The 22,527-nt window shown below is 45.1% G+C and overlaps 1 protein-coding gene across 1 annotated transcript; it reads right to left on the reverse strand.

The window, feature by feature from the left end:
* Positions 1-7,454: 7,454 nt before the first annotated feature.
* Positions 7,455-13,768, reverse strand: LOC144888371 (uncharacterized). Its single transcript, XM_078766088.1, has 2 exons — positions 13,503-13,768; positions 7,455-8,120 (listed from the first exon to the last, which is right to left on the reverse strand). Exons 1-2 carry the CDS (start codon positions 13,615-13,617, stop codon positions 7,822-7,824), a joined length of 414 nt encoding a protein of 137 aa, XP_078622214.1. The 5' UTR covers positions 13,618-13,768; the 3' UTR covers positions 7,455-7,821.
* Between the last annotated feature and the right edge of the window lie 8,759 nt (positions 13,769-22,527).

Genomic DNA, 22,527 nt, shown 5'->3' on the forward strand with positions numbered 1-22,527 from the left:
TTGCTGTAAGATCAAGTGGTGGGTACAGTGATCCACGACCCATCAGAAAGCCCTCGCAACCCAAGTTTGGATCCTGAGCCTCGGTTTGGAAGCCCATGCTCTAAGCCCAAGGTATCTGAGAATTGTACAAAATATTCAAGTAACAGTACACTGTTTTTACAGTATAGTACAGTATAGTACAGTATCCATAAATGAACGTTCCCTATGTGCCAGGGGTTTGACAGCCACCCTAACCCATCGACAAAGTATCAAACAGCTGACATTAACGAGGAATTTGTATGGAGCGTTTACAGCACGAATGTCGAGGAACATGGATGGCGAGTTGGTCGGAGATGCTTTACGGCTCTTTATGCCCACTCGCTCGCAATTGCTGGAACACGTCGGCGCCGTGTTACGAGCTTAATGCGAGCAGCTTGTGCTGTTAGGAGCAAAGCAGCCGAGCTATATGATTGCATTGGGACGCTTATTACAGCGGCTGCTAATTTGGCATCTGCCGATGCTAAGCGATCATTTCTACTCTAATGATATAAACGGCTGTAACTAATCCCTTCATAATATTTATGCTTTCCGCAACTACACGTAATCATGCACCAAGCTATTGGTAACTGCTGTTTCCAAAGCTTCCAGAATAAACTTTATCAACTTTGATATTTCCCGTGATTCAACGCGGCGTTCATGTAATTGTTTTATTCCATGTAACCCCGGGGCTCGCAGTGTCGGGCATTGTAATTAGAATTTGATCTCACTATTAAAAAAAGTTACTCTCAACACGTTCATTGTTCATTATTGCATCCAAAATGTCTTCAACATTCTTTTCTCGATCTCATCCTTTGTGATTATTAGGCTTCTCACCTGGACACTGAACACATACCTGCCTTTGGAGGCTATTTTTCCCCGCAGAGCAGGGGTTGGCCTTTTGGGGGGGCACCGTGGTCCCATTTTTGAAGCAATGTTTTATGGCCGGATGCCCTTCCTGCCGCCAAGCCTGTTAGTCGTCTCTTGCGACACGCAGGGAATTACCAGTGAGGACTGGTACTCAATTTGCCGACCTCGGAAGGATGACAGGCTGAGTCAACCCCCCTGGCGTTAATTCAGCGATCGGCCGGGATTCAAACCCAGGATCCTTGGATCCCAAGCCTGCACCCTAACCGCGAAGCCAACACCAGGCTACCTTGACACCGAACAGTTGGAATGATTTTACTGTTTTCTTTCCATGTTGGGCCATGGACTTCCGGATCCAAACTCTTATACCAACGACTATTCACTACAAAATGTGTAAGCAATGAGATTAATAATTTAAGCTTTTCCCGTCCATGATAAACAAATTTCAGGAATCATATATTTATACATAATCAACTATATTCTTTCACGTGCATTTCAAACATCGATATTGATTTATATATTTTAATTTTGTTCAATGTTATTTTAGCGTCATCTCAAATCCAACAACGTTTGGGAAAGTGGAAAGTCAAGTTCCAAGTTCAAAATTGTGCCCATGAATCAGATTGATTTATGTGTGTACAACCTGTTTACCCACCCTACAGGTGGGTATATAAAGTTCAACCTCAGTTAACTTAAATTAAGGATTTATAATTATTCACATGAGGTAATAAGCATAACTATGACACCAGCAATAAGCATGTACTTAATAGACATAAATACACTCACTATGCCCACTACAGTGTTTCCTAGATCTGCACATACAGATTTAGTAGGCCTATGTGGTATAAGGGTATGTGACCCTTTGACTAATAAACGTAGCTTTCGATAAATACCTGAACCAAAAAAAAAACAAGTGATTATTGGTCCCACTTTGGTGAGGAGAGTGGCAGAGCTTGCATCAATCAAGCAATTCAATTCGTTTTATATATGGATATACATACAGGGTGTACATAAATTACCGTTTCAAATTCAGAATATAAAAACAAATGAAATGGGATATAATGATGATATTTGCTGCACGTGAAATACCATTTCTCAAGTTTTATTGTCTTGATTTGTCAAGATCATCATCTGAATTTGAATGGACTTATGGGGACTGTGTTCAAACTACTCACCAACTTGTTCACCAACATCTTCACCACTCGTGCTTCGCTGGCCTGCCCGTTCCTCTGCAGGATGCTTCCAGTCTCCATAAACTTTTTATTCCACGAGTGAATGTTTCTTTCTTGATTGTTGCTGCCTTCCATAGGTTGTCCTGAGGCTTCAATGAACCTGTGTATATGACTATCCCATCCATGAAAACTGTCCCATACTATATACACACACCCATGTATATATATATATATATATATATATATATATATATATATATATATATATATATATATATATATATATATATATATATATATATATATATATATATATACACACACAGACTTGGCATTTAATATGGAATTTTTTTTTTTTCTTGACTTGGGTTTACTTTCTGAACTCAGTATATCAATCTGGTGAGTTTCTTTTACCCTTCGGTGATGTCTTTGTTAAAAGAACCATGTCACTGATTGTCTGTCGCAGCAAGAAGTCAATAACAGGATTATATCACAGGTGGCGTGACAAAATGTAAGGACAGGTACATTTGACGATTGGCTTCACAATCGGGTATATAAGGGTTGTTGCGTTCTGTATTAGTGGAAAACAACTGCTGCACATCTACAAAAGTTATTGCTGCTTCCTCTGGAGATGGTCCATCAACTTGACAATGCTGTTTGTCATGGAGTGGTGGCTTTACGAAATTCTGGCATGAAACAGCGTGCTATTGCTTGGCAGCATGGCATCACTCAAGGTCAGGTGTCAAAGATCCTGAAACGAAATGCTCAGAGGGGTGTCCCTACTCCAATACCGAGGCCAGGACGTCCCGGCAGAACTACAAGGAGAGATGATCGCCAGCTGCACCGGTTAGTCTGCAATGGCCGTACCAAGTCAGCTAATCGGCTTAGGGCTGAGTGGCAGCAACTGACAAATGTGCCTGTATCCAGAAGGCTAGTCAACCAACAACTGGTTCAAGCAGGCTATCATGCCAGGCGTCCCCTGAGAAAGCCATGCCTAACCAGACAACACAGCCAGCGCTGATTGCAGTGGGCCAGAGAGCACCGTCAATGGCAGCCAGGACACTGGAATTACGTGACCTTCAGTGACGAGTCTAGATTTCTGGTCTATCGTCAAGATGGCCACGTCCGAGCGCGCAGACAAGTGCATGAAGCCCACAACGAAGATTGTATAATGCCAAGAGTCCAAGCTGGAGGTGGTGGGGTGACCGTTTGGGCTGCTTTTCATGCAGAGGGCAAAACTGACCTGGTTGTTCTGAATGGAAACCTGAACCAGTTCAAGTACAGGGTCATTCTGGAAGAAACATTGCTTCCATTTGCTCGTGCAGCCTTTCGAGGAAACTTTGTCTTCCAAGATGACAATGCACGGCCTCATCGTGCTCGCATGATCCAACACTTTCTTGCTGACCGTGGTGTAGAGCATATGGAGTGGCCTGCCATGTCCCCGGATATGAATCCGATAGAGAACTTGTGGGCATAATTAACGCGTCAAATCGACAACATGGACCAGCAGCCCACCTCTGTAAGGGAATTGCAGCAGACTATTGTCACTGCATGACAAGCAATTCCTGTCCAAACCTTGGCAAATCTCGTGAACAGCATGCCTCGACGTGTACGTGCTCTCCTGAATGCTCGTGGGGGTTACACGAAGTACTGAACTGTAATTTTTACTGTCCGTAATCCCAGTCATAATTTAGCTTTTGTTTTTGTTGAAAATATTTTTGGCTAATGTGCAAAATAAAGAGATACTTCTGGAAAACGTACAGAAGTTTAACACAGTACTGTCCATGAATTGAGTTCGATATCAGTTTGCATCACTTTCAAGGATCAATTTATTTGCTTCTAAATGTCAAATGTGGTTTTTGTTTCTTTTAAAGGTCACATTAACAAAATCTAGAATAATTTCAACATAATTCCATTGAACTTTTGGTTCTAAGTCATCTTGAACAGTAAGTTCACCCCCACAAAAAAAATATTCCATATTAAATGCCAAGTCTGTATATATACAGTATATATATATATATATATATATATATATATATATATATATATATATATATATATCACATGCTCTTCCAGCCAAAGAAAGCTGCAACCAAGAAAAGCTATACAAGGTAAGCCCTTTGCTCTTTCAAACCCTACCTAGGTTTCTCTCCAGCTGCAGACATTGACAAGTAGCATGCACATAAGAATCCCAATAATGCACGCCTCCCCTCAGCCAGACCAGTTTCATGGTTGGTGAATCATGAACAACACCGGAGAGAGAAAAACGTGCACCAATGAGGCTTCCCAAGCCTGTACCACGTGCAATATCAATAGCGGTCAACGTGTAAGTAACAGGACTCAATTATATATCTCACTCGTAATTTGAGGGAATAATTGTCAGTGGGGGCATCAGCCTCGGTGGCGTGCATTTCTGTCTACGCTGCAGCTGACGATTCACCAACAAGTGATGAAACCGGTGTGGTGGCTGAGGGATTCTGTAGCATTGGGGTTCTCATGTATGTATTACTTGTGAATGTCTACAGCTGTAGAGGAACCCAGATAGCATTTGAAACAGCAAAAGGCTTACCTTATGTAGCTTTTCATGGTTGCCTTATGGAACTTTATTTGGCTGGTAGAGCATGGGAGTTAATGTATTTGAAAATCCTAGCCACCTTGGGTAATTAATTAGGTGAGGGCTGATTGGTTATTCCCTCCAATTATGGTTTGTTGCTTTTGCGTTATGTAAGGATTGTTGCTATTATTTAAGAAAAATTCATGGTTCACGGCGAACCTCTCTGAGACGGTGATGACATTGTCATGAGGATGAAGAAAGGAAGTCGTGGTTCTCGAAAGCAAATTTATCTCATATAGGAATAGCAATTAATTAGTAGACAATGCAAATAGGGATGCTTTGTTTGTTATTCCAATATATTCATGTGTGGTGATAATGTGCGCACAAGGAATTGGCTTGGAATACGGTTTCATGCACAACATTTAAATCACTCTCACCTTTTATATCTCCAGTGATATGTTTAGGGTCAGTTATAAGACAGGAATCAAGTATAGAGGAAAACACAGACATTATACTGCCGTTTGCACCATCAGGCCTGCGCTGTATATCGTCCTATGAAATGCTTGAAATGCTTCATGTATGTGGTTTCTTGCATGTTAGTCATTAATTAATTATTTACTGTCGTATTATTGGTTCATGACCTACTTACTCTTCCTGTCATGAGCCTTGACCAATGTAGAGGAAGAAGGGACTTGGACATTATTATTATTATTACTTGAAGCACCCGCACCCTACAGGGGAGCTGCCAGGGAGGGGGGGGGGGGGGGGAGGTTATTTTCTTTATCATTAGTAATACCATAGCAGGTACACACCCTACGGGTGATCTTGTTCCAAGCGTACAACACGTTCGTCTGACACATCCCTATATTTGGGTGGTGTATAGGATAGGCAACAGACCGCTGCCTCGATCGCTCCTGAAAATAAAACGACCCGGATTACGTACATGAAGTGAAAACATGCATACTGCTAAGTGCTAATGTGCATGTGTAATACAGTACATTGTGGTTATATAGCTCGGATAATTCCAATTGCACAGACCCTCTTTCCAAAGGACGAAAATGTCAAGAGGGGTGAAAATAAATTTTCATTCAAAACTTGATGGAATCAAACGAAACTTGCACATGCACCCCTTTAGTGTGCCATCATTAATCCCTGAATGTTTCAGATTCTTACTTAAAATCATTTCGGAGAAGTAGATGATACACGCACACACATACATACACACACACACACACACACACACACACACACACACACAAACACACACACACACACACACTATATTATATATATAGTGTTGTGGTTTTGAGAATAAAGGATGACTCCCCCTCGTAGGTAGACGCACCACAACATGAAGCCTCGCGATAGTTCAGTTATTTCTTAGTAAATGTAAGGTAGTCTCCTTTCCTGTGTTAGTTTTGCGTTGAGCAGGCCCGTGAGTAGGGCGGTCTTTTGGGCTGGAAATGCCACATGGTAGGTCTTCAACAAGTCTGGCAAGGCCGAAGGGAGGTGCTGCAGAGGGAGTGGCCGGTGAGCCACGAGCCGCCAATCAGAGCTCAAGGGGAGTGGCTCACCACGGCAACGGGAGGCGGAGCATGGAACATTCGGGTAAGGCTGGGGCGGAGCCATAAAACCCTGCTCCGAGCCCCCCGCCTCAGTCAGAGTGAGAGTTCGGAGTTCGCCTGAGTCCGAGTCCGAGTTCGGAGTTCGCCTGAGTCAGAGTTGAGCTGGAGTGCGAGTCAGAGAGAGAGAACGCGCCGCAGAACGAGTGCATTGAATTGCCGGTTATCGTGATTGTACACAAACTTCCCCTGTGCCCTGTACCCTGCGCTCTGCCGCTGTATTAATCGCGCGTTCGAGAAGACGACCCATTCCGGGCCACAGACGCGCGATCTACTCCTGCCTGCCTTCTCATGCATACGTGCCGTGACCGCCAGAGGGCCACACAGGGTGAGCTGTCCCGGAGCGACCGGCAGCAAGGCGCGTTTGGCACGCGAACCTGCTCTTCTTCCATTTCCCTGTGTGCGTGAGTGGGCCCTGTGTCTGGGTAAAAGTAACATTGTTAAGCTTCTGCTCTGTGTCCCCTTTCCTTTATCCTGACCATTGTACATTGTGTAAATAAATCGTGATATTCCTCTTATTTGACCGTTCCTGTCCCTTCCATTAATTGGCCTCGCGTGGTACGAATAGAACCGCTCGAATCGGGTTCCATAAAAATTAACGGCACAAGTCACGTGATACGCACACCGCTCGGGCGTAATCGATTAGCGTGGCTTGTGCGAGGTCCGACCCCCATTTTCGTAGCAGCGTGGGTACCAAAGGTACGTGCGGCGTCGACCCGATACCCTTTCTCACGCTTGCTGGGGAAGTGGCGATTCGGCCTCGTGGACACGAAGACCCAAGGGGAAAAAGGGGTTTAACCCCCCCTTTTATAACGTGAACGGGCTTCGGGAGATCCGCAACAATATATATATATATATCATATACATATACAATATAATGGTGCCCATACCCCCCAACACACATATACATACACACACATATACATACACACATATATACATGCACACATATATACATACACACATATATACATACACACACATATACATATACACACATATACATACACACATATATACATGCACACATATATACATGCACACATATATACAAACACATATATATATATATATATATATATATATATATACATACACACATATATACATACACACATATATACATACACACAATTATACATACATACATACATACATACATACATACTATTACGGTTCTCCGCCGCCCTTCTTATCCTTACCAAGGGGGGATTAATCCCCTTGTTCTTTCTGGGCTTGGCGGAACCGAGAGACTTGAAATGCCTCTTCCGGACAAACGCAAGGTAGGGTTTCGGGACCAAGTCTCGCTCGTACCTAAATCCCTGCGCCGCCATGGAAGCGGGGAAGCAAGCCTCGCACGAGCCACGTGTGATTTGGGTACACCGAGCGGATCGAGTACCACGTGGTCCGTGCAGTTTTTAGTAGTGGAACCCGATTCGAGCGGTTTTATTCGTACCATGCTTAGTTAATGAGGAAATCACAGGAACGATCGAATGGAAAGGAAGAACACGGGTTTAATTATTATTCCCACACATATGCACAATGATCGGTGGATGCAGAGACACAGAGCAGCACTTAAACAGTCTTATTCTTAGCCCCCAGCCTCGGGCCCGTCACACTCACACAGGGGATTGCAGGCACGTTGATGTTCAGGCCAACCGCGCCGCTGTGGTCGTCCAGGAACAGCCCCGTCCGGCTCTCCAGCACGTCCCGTGAAGATGGCAAGCAGGCGGTGGAAGGATCCTCGTAGCGCGTCTCCCGAACAAAAGGCAGCCAATGAGGTAGGAAGGAAAACGTACGCGTCTCTCAGCGCGGCTCTCTCTTCAATCCAGCTGCTCGCGAGTCCTCCTGGTGGCTTTACGCAACCGCTTATATTGATACGCCCCGAACCTTCTCGAACCTTCCAACCACGCCCTGTGATGCAATTCTGCCGCCACACCCTTTGAGCCCTGATTGGCGGCTCACGCTTACCGTCAGCTCCTCTGCCGCCCTCATTCGGTCCCGCCCCGACCCTCCTAGGCCCACCCCGCGGTAATTCGCGCCAAAATGAACCAAAGTCAGCACAAAGAGGCATGAGGCTAGGGAGGCGGGATAGTCAGTATAAGTAGGACCTATTCTCATTACTCTACTCAACGCAGAACTAACATAGGAAAAGGACTAAGCTCACAAATACTAAGAGTTAACTACACTATCGCGAGGCTACATGTTGCTTATGTTACTAACTATGAGGGGGAAATTTAACCTTTATTATACAAACTGTTACCAAAACTCAAAACCGCAACACTACCCCTCTCCCTCGTCAGACTCTTCCCCGATTCGAACCTACAAAAATTGGAACGACCGGTTTTGAGAAAGATCTGGGAACTAACTTTTACGTTTACATGTGACATATAGATGTGGTTCCCTCTAACATTTACTCTAACCCATGTATGCGACAGTTTTAAAACACTAAATATGTCCCACCTATTGCATTGAGTAGCTACTCTAACAGAATCATGCACACAATTAACCGAATCCGGAATTTGTTAAACTAAACATAGAGCCGGTGGGCAGCATTTTTATATACAAGCACAAAACCTACTCTTATTTACAGTTCTATAACCCAGGACCTGTCCTTTTTGGAAAGAGGATTGGAGGGGAGAGAAAGCACAGCAAAGCACAAAAACACTCATCAATTCATATTTGTTGCTTGCTTCTTGCATCTTCTGTGTGCATATATCAAACCGGCAAGCCCCGGACCAGCATACAGGCCATTCCTGCTCTTCGGGGCTAAATAAACTTTCAAATCTTCTCATCCCTAGCACACCATAGTAAAAATACACAAAGACTGTGTTTATTGTATTCTGCCAGCAGGGCCAACCCTATGTGGTCCGACTGCGTGACATTTATGCCACTCAAAACAAGTGGGCCGAAGATGCAAGGTGAATTTGCAGCAAGATGCTGCACAGTAGAGGTGTAAGGCCACAAAACCTGTGGTCCATAAGTGTAATATGTGCAGCAAACTGTTTGTGGCAGCAAAGTGCTGCACAGTTCGGCTGCACAGATGTAGCAAAGTGCAGCTGGGATGCTGCACGGGTCGATGGTGCAGCACAGTTCCACCTCCAAAATGGTCCTGGGGTGGGGGGGGGAGACAAAGCACGACCAGCAAAATGGAAAGGGCACAAAGGTACACAAAAACACAAGGTAATGCAGCCTGAGGGGCACGGAAGAGCGAGCAGAGCAAGCTCGTCCCTAACCGTCCGTACCCCCCAACGTCGGCTTACACTACCCTGGCCCTTTTTTGTATTTACAAATTCGTCTCTACGTCTTGTCTCCCATATCCCCCTCTAATCCAAATTCGTCTCACAATCCCTCCCAGGAAGGAAGGAATGGAACAAACACAATGTCCCATTACGCCATGATGCGTCTTACACTCAAATCGTTCACTTGGTACTGGTGTGGAGCTTCGTCCTCCTTGGTGAATGGCTGTGGTTGGCGCGAAGGGAATTCCTCATTTCCTAACTACACTACTGACTTTACTTTTAAACTACCCAGTGTCGTACCCTGCCAATCGGCCATCTTTAAACTATGTGGTTCTAAAAACCGAATCCCCATTGACCACTCTGCGGTGCCCTACGAATTTGGGTCTCACTCCCCAATTTTTCAATCTGTGCCCTTGCACAATTTCGGGGCTGGGTCGTGTGGCTCCAATAGCAGGTCTACCTACCTGCGCACCTCCGCCACTGAAGTCGCCACCCGAGCTTACTTGCTCCTGCGACTACCTAAACTGGGGAAGGCCCCTCCTGGCACTTTACCCCTCTGATGCCCTCCTTGGCATGGGGCAACCCGGGTCCTTCCTTTGGATCCTCGGGCCCCACTCAATGACTCACAACTACCCTAACTGGCTCCCAGAGCCTACCTGCGGCCTCACCTGGCCGACAAACTACCAGTGGCGGAGTGCCCAAAAAACCATACTCACCAATTAAACCACACGCCCAGCCATATCACTGACTCATGCACCCTCCAAAGCACTACTTGCTACTGCCCGCACCACAGGTGTCAATATACAAACAATTTACCTAAGCCCTCTACCTGGCTTTACACTACCCACCCTGGGCGTCCGTGAATGGGTTCCATCTCCCCCCATTCACTCCTTCGCACCATGCATTCCACACCTTTTATTCCACACCAAGCATTCCACACCAAATATTCTCACACACCTCAAACACAATTCCTTATATTTTACTCACAATTCCTCATACACACAGCATCATCTATCTCACTGCTTTTCCCCTAAAACTCGTGCTTCCCCATCATCCCATTAAATTAAGCACTCCCTTCGTCATTAACAACCATCTAAACTACCTACGTCCCCACTATAGTTCAGATGTCACTACTTAAATCTCATGTCTTCTACTGTCTGCTAATTCCCTAACAATTATCCTAGCCCACCCTCGGCTAGCTTCGGTGCCCCATGGAGGTAACCTTTGCTGGACCTCCATGTGCCTAACACTGCCACCCCCCTAATCTAATGCTCATGGGCCCGGAATCATGTGAGGAATGGTTAAACTACCATTCCCCCACATAGGGTACACTATTTCCATTCGTCCGCTACACTTGAGACTCTTTGTGTGGAAATACATCGTCACACGGCTCGGCTTCGAAAGGCCGAGCGATACATTCGGGTGGTTGGTCTACTGGAGGTTGGGTCCGTCTGGCATTTTCGATCCAGGGGAGGAGGCATGGAGGGGCCAAGGTTCAGGGCCCCAGCTCTGCGTGGGGCCTCGCGGTCCCACGCACGATGACCCAACCGCCCACGGTCGGAGCACCGCACCCGCAAGGGTGCGCGGCTCCGAAATCTCGTACCTCCCCTTGAACCTCGCCATTCGCCTTTACTGCCACGGCGCAGCACCAACCATACAGGGCGGGGGCCGGCACGGGTCGTGCGCGTCGGTCCTTGTGACACGGACGTGGCATCGATCCCTGCCGGTCCCTGCCACACACAACTCACCGAGGGCTCACGTCGGCTATCCGTCGCGCTAAACACTACCCCGGTCGGTGTCGATGCTTGAGCCGCGTTCTCTCCACTCGCGACCCACTCCTCACTCGCACACCTAGGCGTCCCTGCGCCTCCCATACATTCCATACATTCTGTTACAGCACACTCTCCTTCCACGTCCTCTGGTGTGCATTCTCCCTCGCACACCGCTCACCCCTGAACACCTAGGTGCACTCACGCCATTCACAAACTCCGTTACACACTTTTCTTTTACACACTCTAACACCCACAGGTGTGCACTCTCCCGGTACACACCCAATCATCGTACACTATTTTTCCCCACTCTCGGGTGTGCACTCCTTCGCACACTCTGTAACATACTCTACTGTTACACACTCTTCCCACACACATTCCGTCATACACTTTTCTCACTCACACTCGCACTCCGGTGCACACTTTTCTCTCACATGCGCACCAGTCGCCCTCGTACACCGCACAATGGACCTTCCATGACCGCCCGGGTTTCGTCCATGTCCAAAACGCACCAAAAACCTTTTCGCGCCAAACACATTCCTACTCACCTTGGGAACCTTCTTTCCCGGCTTTCCCGCCAGCACCTGCAAACTTTTTATTGAGTTAGCAAGCCCGACATCACGATGCAAATACAGACTTTGTGTGCATTCCATTTCTTTTTCCTGCGATTCATTTCCCGATTCTATCTCTGCCGTCTCTTCGGCCCCAATCGTTTCTTCGATTTCACTTATTTCTTCAACGACCGCCGGCACGCATGAATTTTCCCTGTCCAATTCAGCGACCGTCGACTTTTCTACACCCCGTGTCACTATTTCATTATCCCTGGTCAACTTAGCTGCGCTCTGCTCTACCTCGCTCTCCATGCGCTCCTCACACCGCGTCACCTCGTTGTGTCCCCATGCGACCTCCTCGCTCAGCCTGCGCCCAATGTCCTCCCCCAATTTTTCCATATCACACCTGGATTCCTTCCTCATCTTTTTTAATGTCTCCCCTCGGGTGTCCATTCTTTCATTTATTTTATTCATGCTACTATTTATTCCCCGAATTTCGTCCTTTTGGGCTTCAATTATTTCCATTTTTGATTTGTCCCCCATTTCTTTCATTTCTGCCCTTGATTTGTCCCCTATTTCTTTCATTTCTGCCATGAATTGTGTCATGAGTGAATACAGGTCCAAAACCGCTGGCACCGCGGGCTCGGCTCTCGCCGCCATGTGCGAGGCGCTGCCATTTTCTACCCCTGCTGCCGGCCCCTCATCATTTTCCTCCTCTTCTACAAACTCTTCCTGTGGGTCCTGGGTCATTAATTCCTCCTCATCATCTACCTCATCTTCTACCCCCACCGGCATTCGACCGTCTTGGCTAGCCATGGTACGAATATACAATTTTGGATTTTAAAAATTAAATTTTGTCCACTCGCAATTTCAAGTGCGTGAAGCGCACTCCAGGTCCAATCCCACTCCCCGACACCAAATGTTACAGCCAATATGTAAATTTGGTGTCCAGAATTTTGTCCAAAAATTTTGTCCAGGGTTACAAATCCCACTCCTGACACCAATTGTTACGGTTCTCTGCCGCCCTTCTTACCCTTACCAAGGGGGGATTAATCCCCTTGTTCTTTCTGGGCTTGGCACAACCGAGAGACTTGAAACGCCTCTTCCGGACAAACGCAAGGTAGGGTTTCGGGACCAAGTCTCGCTCGTACCTAAATCCCTGCGCCGCCACGGAAGTGGGAAGCAAGCCTTGCACGAGCCACGTGTGATTTGGGTACACCGAGCGGATTAAGTACCACGTGGTCCATGCAGTTTTTAGTAGTGGAACCCGATTCGAGCGGTTTTATTCGTACCACGCTTAGTCAATGAGGAAATCACAGGAACGATCGAATGGAAAGGAAGAACACAGGTTTAATTATTATTCCCACACGTACGTACAATGATCGGTGGATGCAGAGACACAGAGCAGCACTTAAACAGTCTTATTCTTAGCTCCCAGACCCGGGCCCGTCACACTCACACAGGGGATTGCAGGCAGGTTGATGTTCAGGCCAACTGCGCCGACGTGGTCGTCCAGGAACGGCCCCGTCCGGCTCTCCACGGTCCCAGCACGTCCCGCGAAGATGGCAAGCAGGTGGTGGAAGGATCCTCGTAGCGCGTCTCACGAACAAAAGGCTCGCAAAAGAGAGAGCGCGGCTCTCTCTTCAATCCAGCTGCTCTCGAGTCCTCCTGGGGGGTTTGCGCAACCGCTTATATTGATATGCCCCGAACCTTCTCGAACCTTCTCGAACCTTCCAACCACGCCCTGTGACGCAGTGCTGCCGCCACACTCTCTGAGCCCTGATTGGTGGCTCGCGCTTACCGTCAGCTCCTCTGCCGCCCTCATTCGGTCCCACCCCGATCCTCCTAGGCTCACCCCGCGCTAATTCGCGCCAAAATAAACCAAAGTCAGCACAAAGAGGCATGAGGCTAGGGAGGTGGGGTAGTCAGTAGAAGTAGGACCTATTCTCCTTACTCTACTCAATGCAGAACTAACATAGGAAAAGATGTTGCTTGTGTGACTAACTATGAGGGGGAAATTTAACCTTTATTAGACAAACTGTTACCAAAACTCAAAACCGCAACAATACATACATACATATTGCTCCGTATGTGAATGAATGAATGAATGATCGTTTTAAGGCCATTTTCCCCGCTAGAGTGGGGGTTAGCCTTGCGGGCCCCATGACAATCATGGTTCCCTGTTTTGAGGCAATGTTTTTATGGCCGGATGCCCTTCCTGACGCCAACCTTTGGTCACGCTCTTACGATGCGCAGGGATACAGTGTACCTATTCTAAATCGGGGTACACACCGTGATCATTCATCCCAGCAAGCTGGTACTCAATTTGCCGACCTCGGAAGGATGACAGGCTGAGTCAACCCCCCTGGCGTTAATTCAGCAATCGACCGGGATTCGAACCCAGGATCCTATGATCACAAGCCGCCACCCTAACCGCTAAGCCAACACCATATTGCTCTATATGTACATTATTATTATCTTTGGCGTATTTATATTAATTGACTCATCTATAACTTTTCACCCAAGTTATTAGCAACACATCACACATGCAAGTGTTAAATAATACAGCATACATGTGTATACCCAGGTATCATACCCGGGTATCGAGCCAGCGGTCTATTCACTTGACCTGTACCTTTTATGTACCAATTCCTTAAGGAGATGTTTAATCAGGACATACGAAAACAGACATCGTTCAAAACCTCCAAACATGTGGCTCATTTTCTTGGAGAGGGTGCCGGGCAAGTTGCCAGCAAATGCAGCTGGGAATGTCAAACCCCCCTCCAAACCCCCTTTCCCCCTTAAAAACATTGTCATGCCACCACGTGATAGGGATAACGGTACGTGGTGACTGAGCACGCAGTACGAAAAGAATAACTTTGATATGCAAATTCGCGATTTTTGTAAACACTCCAGTAACGCGCATCATTAATGCGGAACTCATCTGTATGTGTCGTAGGTACGTACATGCATAGGGGTACAGGTACAGGTAGAGTGTAAATCTCTGTGAAACGTCATTGGAAACTTTTACAACTTACAGTTAAGTGTGTTTCTTCCAGTGAATCCACTTTTTCTTGTCAGAAGAATTGTTCCAGTGCTCCAGGCTCCATACACTACTCCCTGTCCAGCACATCTGTGGGGCATTAGCATGACCATTGTAAGCTTAGAACCTCTGCCCCTCGTCTCTTTGCCCTTACTTTATATGGCATGTAACTTCATCAGATATGTAAAGGTCAAATACACAAATAACCTCTTCACAAGGTCACTTTATACAAAGGCAATAACATAATGGAATATTTCCAATTACACGTCTTACCTTTGTGTAACAACAAGTGTGTTTCGAGCTACAACTATACCTTTGCATGTTCACAGTTCTTATAAAGATAAAATAAATTATAACCTCATTGAGTTACTTATTGTGGGGTCAGATGGGGAGTAGATTTTGGCCCAAGTCTTTCACGAACCAGCTGGCCAGGCACGACGTTCGACTGGAGGTGATTCGAGCTGGAATTTGTAATTTGTTCATGATGTCAGCGATAACTCGACGACTCTTCAAAACACCGTGGGATGGTTAACGTCCACCAAGAAGTGCTAGCAGGTGGATCATCCGGCTTAACATCCATGCAAGGGACAGCACACCTTGGGATAGGGGCACAACCCAGATACACTTTTTTTGAAATTCCAACTTCTTTCCTGGAAGTCCTTGCAGTGTTCATATGTTTCATACCTCTCCCACCTCGCCCCAAGCCCTCCCCCTCCCACATTTCTCCCGATGTCCCTGCTCTCAAATGTGTGTTTGTGTCCCTCCCCCTCTCTCCCCATCTTGTCTGCCGCTCCCCTTATTTTTGTGTTTTATGTGTCGGTTTGACTTTTTGTGTGATTAAGGTTGGCTCTTTCACGAGCCTCGATCTTGTATACAAAATAAAAAATAAAAAATACAACGCCATACGTGTGAAGAACCAATTCGACATTTTATATTGTGGCAGGGGAATTGAATCCGAGCTCGACAGCTCAAAAGTAAGTATGCTACCTCTGCACCTGTCAGGCCATATCTCACATTTTAGTTGGAACTAATTGTGATGAACCTATGACCATAACGTGATGTCCCAAAGAAGGGAAACACATGTTAATCATGCTCGATGCCTTTGAAGCCTCGCTTTCCGCTTTCGTGCTGCTCAATGCAACACTTGCACATGCAAAAAGGAAGCATTCCTTATCAAAATAAAGACGTCATCAAATTTAGACGCTTTTTGTTTTCTTTTTCTTTTTTTTACACAATTTGTTTGACTCAATACTTTGTCCGATTTGGAGCATCCATCTCCATCTGAATGGGTCCCCATGTGTGAGATGTGGGAATGGCCTGTTGGATATACAGGTTCGCCATATTCAGGACGTGGCAGGATATCCACGGAGCCAAGGGTAGCATCAGGAAATGCTGTACATGTGTCCAAAGATGTGGGTACCAGGCAAGCAAAGGCCACCTTAAAAGCCTCGGCAGGGTAGGTGGAGCTCTTGAGAGTCTTGGCTTGCAAACCACCAACAAGAAGGAGACTCCAATCTCAAATACTCCAGTTATGGGATAAATAGTGATCATTGGGGCACAGACGGCTCCTCGGTTTCTTTTAGCAACCTTTTTGGAGAATAAAGGCTCAATAAAATACCAAATACTGCTCTGCCAGGTTGGGACTTGGGCAATGGATCTGCTGAGCATCATCATAAAATATCTTTAAAATACAGAAAGCAGAATTGCAACAGAAGTCAAAATAGATGGGGATCTTAGTATATGCGTTCGTCACCATCATCATACGTGAAGGGGCCTAGGTCTTGGCAAGCTCATCTAGAGGGACATATCACTCTGATATACTAAAACAAAAACCTATGAGGATACCAGATGATACCCTGAAGGTAGACAGCATCATCAAGGGAGTCGGCCACCTTTTAATGCTAGAATACCGGCCTCATGCTGCATAGCAGCAGCAAAGTAAAGATAAAGGTACCGACCGGTACGTTCTGTGGATTTTCAATCAACAACTTAGAATCACACTTTGTCTTCCAATCATGCGGGATGTCGATGATTTTGTTCATGTCATTTTCATTCCGAGCTCCACAATTGTGTGCACATGCTTATTTTGCACTCACAACAGGATGAAAAGCAGGAGAGTTCATAGAACACCTTACCCTGTGCAGTGTTCAGCTATATAATTGATTTGAAATAAAATATTGATTTTAAAGGTCATTGTTAAAGGACTCAAAAAATTATCTCACTCCACCCTGTGCATGTGCTATTCACTTCACTTATTTCAAAAATAACTGTTTGCATGTAATAAACCATAGTTTTAACAAAACTAGGTATAAGGTGTGAACAGGGCTTGATGCGATTGCTCTTCAGCGCTCTGAAGTGTCCATGACGTCTTCTGCTTGACTGATCATTTGCTGCCCACATCAGAGAAATGTTCATTTGTCTTTCGAAGCTTTGTGCTGATGTATCACACTGGTTCTCTCCACACACTGATGCTGATGAAACTGCTAACTATTAAAACACTATCTGGCCTTGTCGTTTAAGCAACGGCAGTTGTACATGAAATCACATGACCAGTCACCTGACACTAGTTTTGTATTAAAGTGAATGTAAAAAGGCCAGTTTTTGCTTGTTTATAATAGCACCTTTGTGTTTTTCCATTGGTGCAATTTATGAAGGATACTTCAGGACAATATATTGTGTGTGGGCCATCTATATATTGCATAGGCAGAAGCAGCGTAAAATGAGAAACAATTAAATTGAGAAAAGGAAGTGAAGGATGTAAAATAGTAGAGAGAAGAACAGCTCTGGAAATGGAAAAGAAGGATGGAGATAAAAAGCAGAAAGGACTGCAATGAGAGCTAGGAATAAGGTGAAGGGAGGGTGTGAAAGCGGGGCAGGGAGAGGGGGTGTCTCATGGCTCGGCCCGACTCCCAACGTGCAGTGGAAAGTTGAGGATGCACGATGCCAACGTGCTCCTGGAGGCAAGGCAAGAGGCAATTTGGGCTAACATGCCTGTGTTGTATCCACATCACATGCAAAAACTTAATACATCCAACTTTCATCCTCGAGAGTGCATTTAGTACAATTATTGGCAAGGTCTACCTGGGCATGCTAGGAGCCTTACGACTTATTTCTGTGGAAGAAAATAAACCCCCTATAGGAGCTATCACATTCACTTGAGTGTCGATGGGACAGCCACCTTAACCTCTCCGTGATTCAGTGATTATTGATCACATCTGTAGGACGAATCAACTTGCATAACGAAGGGCCCAATTTGCGGAACTTCTGTAAGCTTTATAACAGGACTGTGAGTTATGAGTGAGTTCAAGGTTCCCTTAGTGATTGGTGGTGTCGTGAAGCCAGGGCACCATTGCTCTTCAATGTTTGTCTCCTGGGGGTGAAATTCTGAGGGTGGTCTTCGAGAAAACTATAATCAAAATGATGATGTCAGAACGTTTAACAGCTCTTTCAATTGTTACCTCTGCCACCAAAGGTGGATGGAGTTTATGCATTCGCCCTTGTTACTTGCGAAAATCGAAGATTTTTCAAGTATATTAGTTGGTCTTGTGCGTTATTACGATGCAAAAAAAAAATTTTTTGACAAGTATGTTGATCACTCTGGTTTGTGTGTTTGTTTGTGTGTGTGTTTGTCTGTCCACTTACTTATACTTGCCTACAAGTCACAATTTTAAACCGATCTTCACGAAACTTCACCAAATGGTAGTTTGTGGTCTGACAAAATCCTATATATTTTGAGGTCAAAACGTGAACATAGGTGTAAGGTCAACCACTTCTTTCAGATTTCTAAAATCCACAATTTTCATCAGATTGACTTAAAATTTTAAGAGGATTTGTATATCTGGACACTGAATTCAACCACCAAGTATTTTTGAGGTCAACATTGGCCAAAAGGTCAACATAGGCCAAGTTTCTAAAATCCTCAATTTTCATCCGATTGACTTGAAATTTTAAGAGGATTTACATATCTGGTCACTGAATTCAACACCCAACTATTTTTGAGGTCAACTTAGGATAAAAGGTCAACATCATCTCACCAGACTAAAGTGCAGTTGAGCTAAAAATGGAATCAAAGGTTTACTTGCTCAATGACAAGCATGTTAAACTGTTTATGAAACCTGATACATATCAACTGGCATTTCAAAACATATAAAACAAGAAAGAGCAATCAGAGATTGCAGACCCTCGCCAGGATGTGTTTTAGTGTTTTTTAAGGCTTTTGTGTTCAAACAAATATGGCGGCCGAACCACGTGACTGATGACGTCAAAATTCTGCTTTTTTTCTCCTCTCAATTTATCCATAGATGACGCTCAAGAAATTTCTTCTTAATCGGATGAAGTTTTGTACCTGTCGAATTATGACGTCATAATGGAGGAATCTATGGCATCATCATTAACATAAGTTATTCCCCATGGAGAGTTCTTTACAATATGCCATATCTCTTTTTTTTTTCCATGCAGCGCTTTCGGAGATATAGAGGTGCAAAGTTTTTTGTTTTTTTCCAAGATGGCGCCCATACCACGTGGCCTACAACGTCATAATTATCATTTAAAAAACTCTACAGGAAGAGGTGCACCTCGGGTGAAAATTTCCTGTAAATTGGAACAACGGTTGCAGAGAAAAAAATTCACCTTGATCGGATGAAGTTTTGTACTTGTCGAATTATGAAGTCATAATGGAGGCACCTATAGGATCATCACTAACATATGTTATTCAGCATGGAGAGTTCTTTACAATAAGCTATGTCTCAATTTTGTCTATGCAATGCTTTCGGAGATATAGAGGTGCAAGGTTTTTTGGTTTTTCCAAGATGGCGCCCATATCATGGGACCTATGACTATGACGTCATAGTTATCATTAAAATTCTACAAGAGGAGGTGCACCTATGGTGAAAATTTCCTGTCAATCGGACAAACGGTTGCAGAGAAAATCCTACTTATTCTGTGTGGACAAACAGACATACAGAAAAATAAACAGACAAACAAGAAATATGTCATGCAAATCCCTACAATAAGTTGTTGGCGTATGTTGACCTCAAAAATAATTGGTGTTTGAATTCAGTGACCTGGTATGCAAATCCTCTTAAAATTTCAAGTTAATTGGATGAAAATTGAGGATTTTAGAAATTTGGCCTGTGTTGACCTTTTGGCCTGTGTCGACCTTTTGGCCTGTGTTGACCTTTTGGCCTGTGTTGACTTTTTGGCCGATGTTGACCTCAAAAAAAACCAATATACTTGAAAAATATTCGATTTTCGCAAGTAACAAACAAACTCAAATGCAATACCCTCTCCTCTGGCGAGAGTTATAAAAGCTCGACTCATAATCACTGTGGACTTTTCTAATTATAGCCTAAATACAAGCTCTACTGAATGCGAGGCCGGCTACTGGTGACGAGCAATAATACTGTCAATGCACAGGGAGATCCTTGATAAGCAGACACGCATGCTATCTTCAATGTTTAATGTTGACCTATATTTAGTTTTTAGTGCTGTCATGGCTGAAAAGCCATCCTCACACAGGTAGGTGCTGCTGAATGGTATTAACACCTTCATTGCTGCATCATGACATACCTGGAACTCATCACCACACTGAGCCCACAAACATGTATGATTACCTTTTGGAACAGTCGCTAATGCTGTTTAACACCAAATTTAAAAAGATTTGGAGGAATCTGGACACCCGTGAGGAAATTGATGCTCCTCACGTCGACAAACAAAACTGAGCGAAGATCTACTGTAGTCTATATACCACACAAGGGTTAATAACATGACCCCTCCTGCCGCTAATGTGGCACTTTTCCAAGGCCGCTTCTTATAACAAAAGTAATGATAACACGAATGATAATAGCATAATATTAATGTTATTACAAAACAATATCTCCTCTCCCCAAAGGTTTTTTGTGCGATGTGCGATACTGCTACCTCCCCGACATGACTCCCACATGAATAGTACTAAAAATTAACCAATGGAAGCATGATATGGTAAACACTCGACTGAGTCAATAATTTTCCCCTGCCATCTCACAGACCCCTGGAAGCACTCTGTGGTCCCCTTGGGGTCCCCGGACCACCGGTTTAGAAACCCAGGTCTAAAGGGTCAAAAGGGTGTGAAGGTCTAAATATCTAAAAGGTACGTCCAATAGCCTGTAATTAATAATTAATAGGCATAGTCAAGGTCCAATAATAAGTAATTAATAGATGTAGTCATGGTCCAACACATTTTCAAACAGTACGTAATTAATAGACATTCACATGGGTCGATGGAGGCTTCAACTCGATGAGGGTTCACCGTCCACCCATGTTTTCAGTTATATATACTATGCACGGGTGGGAGGCCAGAAGCAAACAGACATTGCAGAAACGGCGAATGCTAAAGCATCAAACCAGTAAATTCCACATTACTGTAGTAGTCTAGTAGGAAGACTAGGTCCCCCTGCACCCCCCGGAGATATACTTCTAATCAGTGTTTCTAGATTGGAAAAAATGTGTAGAAAATGACTAGCTATGGCCCCAAGCTGAAAAAATGTCCCACATACCATTTTTATGCAAATTACTGCTGCAAATTTTATGCAAAATTATGCAAATTTTATGCAAATTTTTGATGAGGAGTAGAGTTGAGGGGTCTTTGAGGGCTTCATCGAGGTGCTCTCGGTTGCAAGACTGGGTCATTCTGAGAAGCACAGCAGGGTCAGAGATCATGATGTTCTCCTCCTCAGTGAATCTCTCCATCAACAGCCTCTCCATTGCCTCACACACTGTTTTGAGGCAAAAGAGGGACTTTGCGTAGGCCTTTCCACTGAGAACACCTTTGAGAGATCCACTTGTTACTAGTTGTGCCTCAAAGAGAATCTCTGCATATCCAGAACCACGCATCTTGTGTCCAGTGAGCATCCCGATGTAGTTCATGGATGTGTGGAAGGGTCCAATCGTTACTACATGACTAGCAAATTCATTTGGCCAGCGCCAGATGATGGGAAGGGCTTTCATGCAGACACCCAGATCAAATGTATTCAGGACCCATCTCTGACCCACCTCAGCAGTTGCTGCCTCGGAACGCTTCAGTATCTCACGAACAACTGCGTTGTCTGTGATCGGTTGGTGGATAGGCGTGCAGTAGTCGACTGTTGATTTGCTGGGTGGGGGAGAACCAGTTGCAGAGGTGAAACCCCCTAGCCCAGGCACAGGCTGCAGGCCATTGCCATGCCATGCAGGCACCAGGCACAGACCGATCACAGACAACGCAGTTGTTCGTGAGCTACTGAAGCGTTCCGAGGCAGCAACTGCTGAGGTGGGTCAGAGATGGGTCCTGAATACATTTGATCTGGGTGTCTGCATGAAAGCCCTTCCCATCATCTGGCGCTGGCCAAATGAATTTGCTAGTCATGTAGTAACGATTGGACCCTTCCACACATCCATGAACTACATCGGGATGCTCACTGGACACAAGATGCGTGGTTCTGGATATGCAGAGATTCTCTTTGAGGCACAACTAGTAACAAGTGGATCTCTCAAAGGTGTTCTCAGTGGAAAGGCCTACGCAAAGTCCCTCTTTTGCCTCAAAACAGTGTGTGAGGCAATGGAGAGGCTGTTGATGGAGAGATTCACTGAGGAGGAGAACATCATGATCTCTGACCCTGCTGTGCTTCTCAGAATGACCCAGTCTTGCAACCGAGAGCACCTCGATGAAGCCCTCAA

This window comes from Myxine glutinosa, chromosome 12 (genome assembly GCF_964187855.1).
Source record: "Myxine glutinosa chromosome 12, kmMyxGlut1.1, whole genome shotgun sequence".
Classification (NCBI taxonomy): Eukaryota; Metazoa; Chordata; class Myxini; order Myxiniformes; family Myxinidae; genus Myxine; species Myxine glutinosa.